Source organism: Cherax quadricarinatus, chromosome 8, assembly GCF_038502225.1.
Source record: "Cherax quadricarinatus isolate ZL_2023a chromosome 8, ASM3850222v1, whole genome shotgun sequence".
Lineage (NCBI taxonomy): Eukaryota > Metazoa > Arthropoda > Malacostraca > Decapoda > Parastacidae > Cherax > Cherax quadricarinatus.
This window is the reverse complement of record NC_091299.1, coordinates 58,833,542-58,839,541: the sequence shown is the minus strand read 5'-3', so window position 1 is coordinate 58,839,541 and position 6,000 is coordinate 58,833,542. Positions and strand designations below refer to the sequence as shown.

The 6,000-nt window shown below is 37.7% G+C and overlaps 1 protein-coding gene across 5 annotated transcripts in view; it reads right to left on the bottom strand.

The window, feature by feature from the left end:
• Positions 1 to 2,355: 2,355 nt before the first annotated feature.
• The window catches only part of LOC138852422 (zinc finger protein 84-like), a 75,895-nt gene continuing 72,250 nt past the window's right edge, over positions 2,356 to 6,000 (bottom strand). For all 5 annotated transcript variants that reach the window (XM_070083061.1, XM_070083060.1, XM_070083063.1 and 2 more), the window contains one exon: positions 2,356 to 4,999. In XM_070083061.1, the coding sequence (XP_069939162.1) occupies positions 3,911 to 4,879 (969 nt within the window). In that variant the 5' untranslated portion in view covers positions 4,880 to 4,999 and the 3' untranslated portion in view covers positions 2,356 to 3,910. The remainder of the gene's footprint in view (positions 5,000 to 6,000) is intronic.

Genomic DNA, 6,000 nt, shown 5'->3' with positions numbered 1-6,000 from the left:
CACAGCAATAACAATAAGTACAGTATCTCAGAGTTAAGGCAATATTTTGCTAATAATAAAAACTCCTCGCATTTGAATATGCCTCACCTCAAAAAAACAGCTTCTCGTTAACTGCCAGAAAGAAGTCTTCAACCTGGCCACACTGTAAAACACTCATAGCTTTGGCTTCATCTTCATTCTCCTCACTCATCTTGCACTTCCTTGACTAAATCTCACCACAATAATTCATTTTCCTCACTTCCTTCTGAATATGATTTGCCACACATTTTTGATAACTGAGTTTCTATATGAATAGCATCATAAAATTTTACAGGGGGTTCATAATCCTCAAATAAATTGCATTTATAGTTTTTCAACTTACAAATGAAATATTTGTGTAGAAAACAACATTACAAAAGATGGTTGTTTCGTATGTTTATACTGCAGCTCAATGCTTCTAAAAGTTAAAGCACATTTCCCAAGATGTTACAAGGAATACAGATGTTAAATCATTAACACTTGTTATCAGACAATGCCCACCATAAAACTGTGCCAAATGCAAACACTAAAAAGCAAAAAAAATGTAAATTAATCATTAAAAAAAGTTAAAACACCTTTCTATGAAACTTTGCGTATACAATAGTTCCCCTGGATCCATGGGTGATACCTTCCAAGACCTACTGTGGGTACCTAAAACAGTGGATAGTAATGAATCTTATTTATATATATATATATATATATATATATGTAATTTTTTTTTTATATTTTATTTTTTATTATCACACTGGCCGATTCCCACCAAGGCAGGGTGGCCCGAAAAAGAAAAACTTTCACCATCATTCACTCCATCACTGTCTTGCCAGAAGGGTGCTGTACACTACAGTTTTTAAACTGCAACATTAACACCCCTCCTTCAGAGTGCAGGCACTGTACTTCCCATCTCCAGGACTCAAGTCCGGCCTGCTGGTTTCCCTGAATCCCTTCGTAAATGTTACTTTGCTCACACTCCAACAGCACGTCAAGTATTAAAAACCATTTGTCTCCATTCACTCCTATTAAACACGCTCATGCATGCCTGCTGGAAGTCCAAGCCCCTCGCACACAAAACCTCCTTTACCCCCTCCCTCCAACCTTTCCTAGGCCGACCCCTACCCCGCCTTCCTTCCACTACAGACTGATACACTCTTGAAGTCATTCTGTTTCGCTCCATTCTCTCTACATGTCCGAACCACCTCAACAACCCTTCCTCAGCCCTCTGGACAACAGTTTTGGTAATCCCGCACCTCCTCCTAACTTCCAAACTACGAATTCTCTGCATTATATTCACACCACACATTGCCCTCAGACATGACATCTCCACTGCCTCCAGCCTTCTCCTCGCTGCAACATTCATCACCCACGCTTCACACCCATATAAGAGCGTTGGTAAAACTATACTCTCATACATTCCCCTCTTTGCCTCCAAGGACAAAGTTCTTTGTCTCCACAGACTCCTAAGTGCACCACTCACTCTTTTTCCCTCATCAATTCTATGATTCACCTCATCTTTCATAGACCCATCCGCTGACACGTCCACTCCCAAATATCTGAATACGTTCACCTCCTCCATACTCTCTCCCTCCAATCTGATATTCAATCTTTCATCACCTAATCTTTTTGTTATCCTCATAACCTTACTCTTTCCTGAATTCACCTTTAATTTTCTTCTTTTGCACACCCTACCAAATTCATCCACCAATCTCTGCAACTTCTCTTCAGAATCTCCCAAGAGCACAGTGTCATCAGCAAAGAGCAGCTGTGACAACTCCCACTTTGTGTGTGATTCTTTATCTTTTAACTCCACGCCTCTTGCCAAGACCCTCGCATTTACTTCTCTTACAACCCCATCTATAAATATATTAAACAACCACGGTGACATCACACATCCTTGTCTAAGGCCTACTTTTACTGGAAAAAAATTTCCCTCTTTCCTACATACTCTAACTTGAGCCTCACTATCCTCGTAAAAACTCTTCACTGCTTTCAGTAACCTACCTCCTACACCATACACTTGCAACATCTGCCACATTGCCCCCCTATCCACCCTGTCATACGCCTTTTCCAAATCCATAAATGCCACAAAGACCTCTTTAGCCTTAGCTAAATACTGTTCACTTATATGTTTCACTGTAAACACCTGGTCCACACACCCCCTACCTTTCCTAAAGCCTCCTTGTTCATCTGCTATCCTATTCTCCGTCTTACTCTTAATTCTTTCAATTATAACTCTACCATACACTTTACCAGGTACACTCAACAGACTTATCCCCCTATAATTTTTGCACTCTCTTTTATCCCCTTTGCCTTTATACAAAGGAACTATGCATGCTCTCTGCCAATCCCTAGGTACCTTACCCTCTTCCATACATTTATTAAATAATTGCACCAACCACTCCAAAACTATATCCCCACCTGCTTTTAACATTTCTATCTTTATCCCATCAATCCCGGCTGCCTTACCCCCTTTTATTTTACCTACTGCCTCACGAACTTCCCCCACACTCACAACTGGCTCTTCCTCACTCCTACAAGATGTTATTCCTCCTTGCCCTATACACGAAATCACAGCTTCCCTATCTTCATCAACATTTAACAATTCCTCAAAATATTCCCTCCATCTTCCCAATACCTCTAACTCTCCATTTAATAACTCTCCTCTCCTATTTTTAACTGACAAATCCTTTTGTTCTCTAGGCTTTCTTAACTTGTTAATCTCACTCCAAAACTTTTTCTTATTTTCAACAAAATTTGTTGATAACATCTCACCCACTCTCTCATTTGCTCTCTTTTTACATTGCTTCACCACTCTCTTAACCTCTCTCTTTTTCTCCATATACTCTTCCCTCCTTGCATCACTTCTACTTTGTAAAAACTTCTCATATGCTAACTTTTTCTCCCTTACTACTCTCTTTACATCATCATTCCACCAATCGCTCCTCTTCCCTCCTGCACCCACTTTCCTGTAACCACAAACTTCTGCTGAACACTCTAACACTACATTTTTAATCCTACCCCATACCTCTTCGACCCCATTGCCTATGCTCTCATTAGCCCATCTATCCTCCAATAGCTGTTTATATCTTACCCTAACTGCCTCCTCTTTTAGTTTATAAACCTTCACCTCTCTCTTCCCTGATGCTTCTATTCTCCTTGTATCCCATCTACCTTTTACTCTCAGTGTAGCTACAACTAGAAAGTGATCTGATATATCTGTGGCCCCTCTATAAACGTGTACATCCTGAAGTCTACTCAACAGTCTTTTATCTACCAATACATAATCCAACAAACTACTGTCATTTCGCCCTACATCATATCTTGTATACTTATTTATCCTCTTTTTCTTAAAATATGTATTACCTATAACTAAACCCCTTTCTATACAAAGTTCAATCAAAGGGCTCCCATTATCATTTACACCTGGCACCCCAAACTTACCTACCACATATATACCTATGATAAAGTTTAATTCATAAATTAAGCAAGTGATAAATTAAGAAGTGATGGGAAGCGTATCATGGCTTCTCTTAGGCTTTGAAGAACTGCCAACATCACTAATTTTACACTTTGAGGCCATTATTAAGCAAAATTTTCTGGGGGCCAAAGTAAACTGTGGATAACTGAAACCATGGATACAGAATCCATAGATAAGGGGGTTCTACTGTATTTATGAAATCTCTCAAGCACTAATACCAACAGTTAGGCTTTCCTCATGTAACTGAAGATTGATGTCACATTTAAAGAAAGAACACCTATATCTTTCCTATAAATCTCTCCAATGTGATATATCAAGGAGAGTTTTCTTTTGTCTTTTAGATACTTCACAGTGATATGGTTCCTGTTATGTATAAAAACTTAAATGTTCCACTTAATCAAAGTGACTGTGAAAAATATTTTAGACACAGTTATCACTGAGAGATTTCTTTTGTGTATGAATTCTTGTATGTCTAACAAGACAAGACTGATCAGAGAAGTTTTTTGAGCACTCTGAACACTTATAAGGTTTCTCTCCTGTGTGAACTCTAATATGTGTTGCTAGGTTATTTTTATATGAAAAGTGTTTTAGACACACTGCACACTGATATGGTTTTTCTCCTGTATGAACTCTCCTATGTAATTCTAGATGTGATTTTCGAGTGAAGACTTTTGAACACTCTTCACATTGATAAGATTTTAATATAGGAGTTCTCATATTTTTTGGTAAAACAGATTTTTCTGAAAAAACTTTCGTGCTCTCTGAACACTGAAGGAGATTTTCTTCTATGTGAACTTTCATGTGTGTTACAAGATTACATTTAAATGAAAACTCTCTTTGACATTTTGAACACTGATAGGGTTTCTTATTCAAATGAACCTTTGAATGTTTTCTCAGAGTAGATTTATCTGCAAACTCTTTTAGACACTTTGAACACCGATAAGGTTTCTCTCCAGTGTGAAGTCTAGTATGTACTGCTAGACTACTATGACTTGAAAAATCTTTTTGACATTCAGAGCACTGATATGGCTTCTCTCCAGTGTGAACTCTTATATGTGTAACTAGATTATGTTTGTGCGAAAAGTTTTTTTGACACACTGAGCAGTGGTATGGTCTAATTCCTGTATGAATTTTTGTATGTGATACTAGAGATGATTTACTTGAAAAGGCTTTTAGACAATCAGGACACTGAAAAGGTTTGTCTCCTGTATGAACTCTTGTATGTCTTACTAGATTTGTTTTACGAGAAAAATATTTTTTGCACACAGAACAGTAATAAGTTTTCTTTCCCTCATGAACTTTGGTATGCACTACTAGAGTAGACTTACAAGAGAACTCTTTAAGACACTCTGAACACTGAAATATTTTATCTCCTGAATGTTCTTTCATATTTCTAGTTAGTTATAATATTTTCAACAAATGATACCTTCTATACAGGGGAACATTAATTATTCAGCGATCAGTTGTTCATCTTGAATCATTACATGGTGGACTCGTTCAATACAGCACCTGAACAGATAATGGGGAAAAGAGCATGTAAAACAAAGGAACCATAAAACAATAATATGATTATATTTGGTATAAAGTCATCCCTACAAATTCGCTGGCAATCATTATCCATTAGTTTTCCTGACGTGCAACCCACAATCAGATTTATCACAAGTTTTCTTGCAGGTCCTTTTTTTTGTCAGTACAGGTTGACCATCACTAATCCGGCATCATCGGGACCTGTAGGGTGCTGGATTAGTGATTTTGCCAGATTCCAGAGTGGTTAGGTTAGAATAAACTTAACCCTTTGACTGTTCCAAGCACCTTTCTGAAACTGTCATTCTATGTCGCAAAATTTAAAAAAAAAAAAAAACTTATGAAATGATAGAGAATCTTTTCCCGATGATAATGACACCAAAAGTACGAAATTTGGTCGAAAACTCGCGGAATTACTCTCCCGCGAAGTTAGCAGTCTCAGCAACATATACGCATCAGCAATTTTGCCGACTTTGAGCTCTGTTTTTCGCCAATTCTGTTGTTCCACTTGACCAAACTCATAGCTATTTCTTTAGAACTCCATTTTTTCTATCAATTAAGTAAAAGAAACCGCCCATTTACCGATTTGAACTACCCAATACAGTGGACCCCCGGTTAACGATATTTTTTCACTCCAGAAGTATGTTCAGGTGCCAGTACTGACCGAATTTGTTCCCATAAGGAATATTGTGAAGCAGATTAGTCCATTTCAGACCCCCAAACATACACGTACAAACGCACTTACATAAATACACTTACATAATTGGTCGCATTCGGAGGTGATTGTTATGCGGGGGTCCACTGTAAAGTGGTCAGAATTTGTCAATTTAGTCAATTTCATGCAAATTAAACAAGATGCCAATTTCAAAATAGGGTCCAGAATAAACAATGTAGACATTCTTGGCACTAAAATAACATATCCTCTGTTTATCAGTCACATCTCTAGGCCCCTCTTATATTATTATTGCTTTCTATTTTGATTTTTT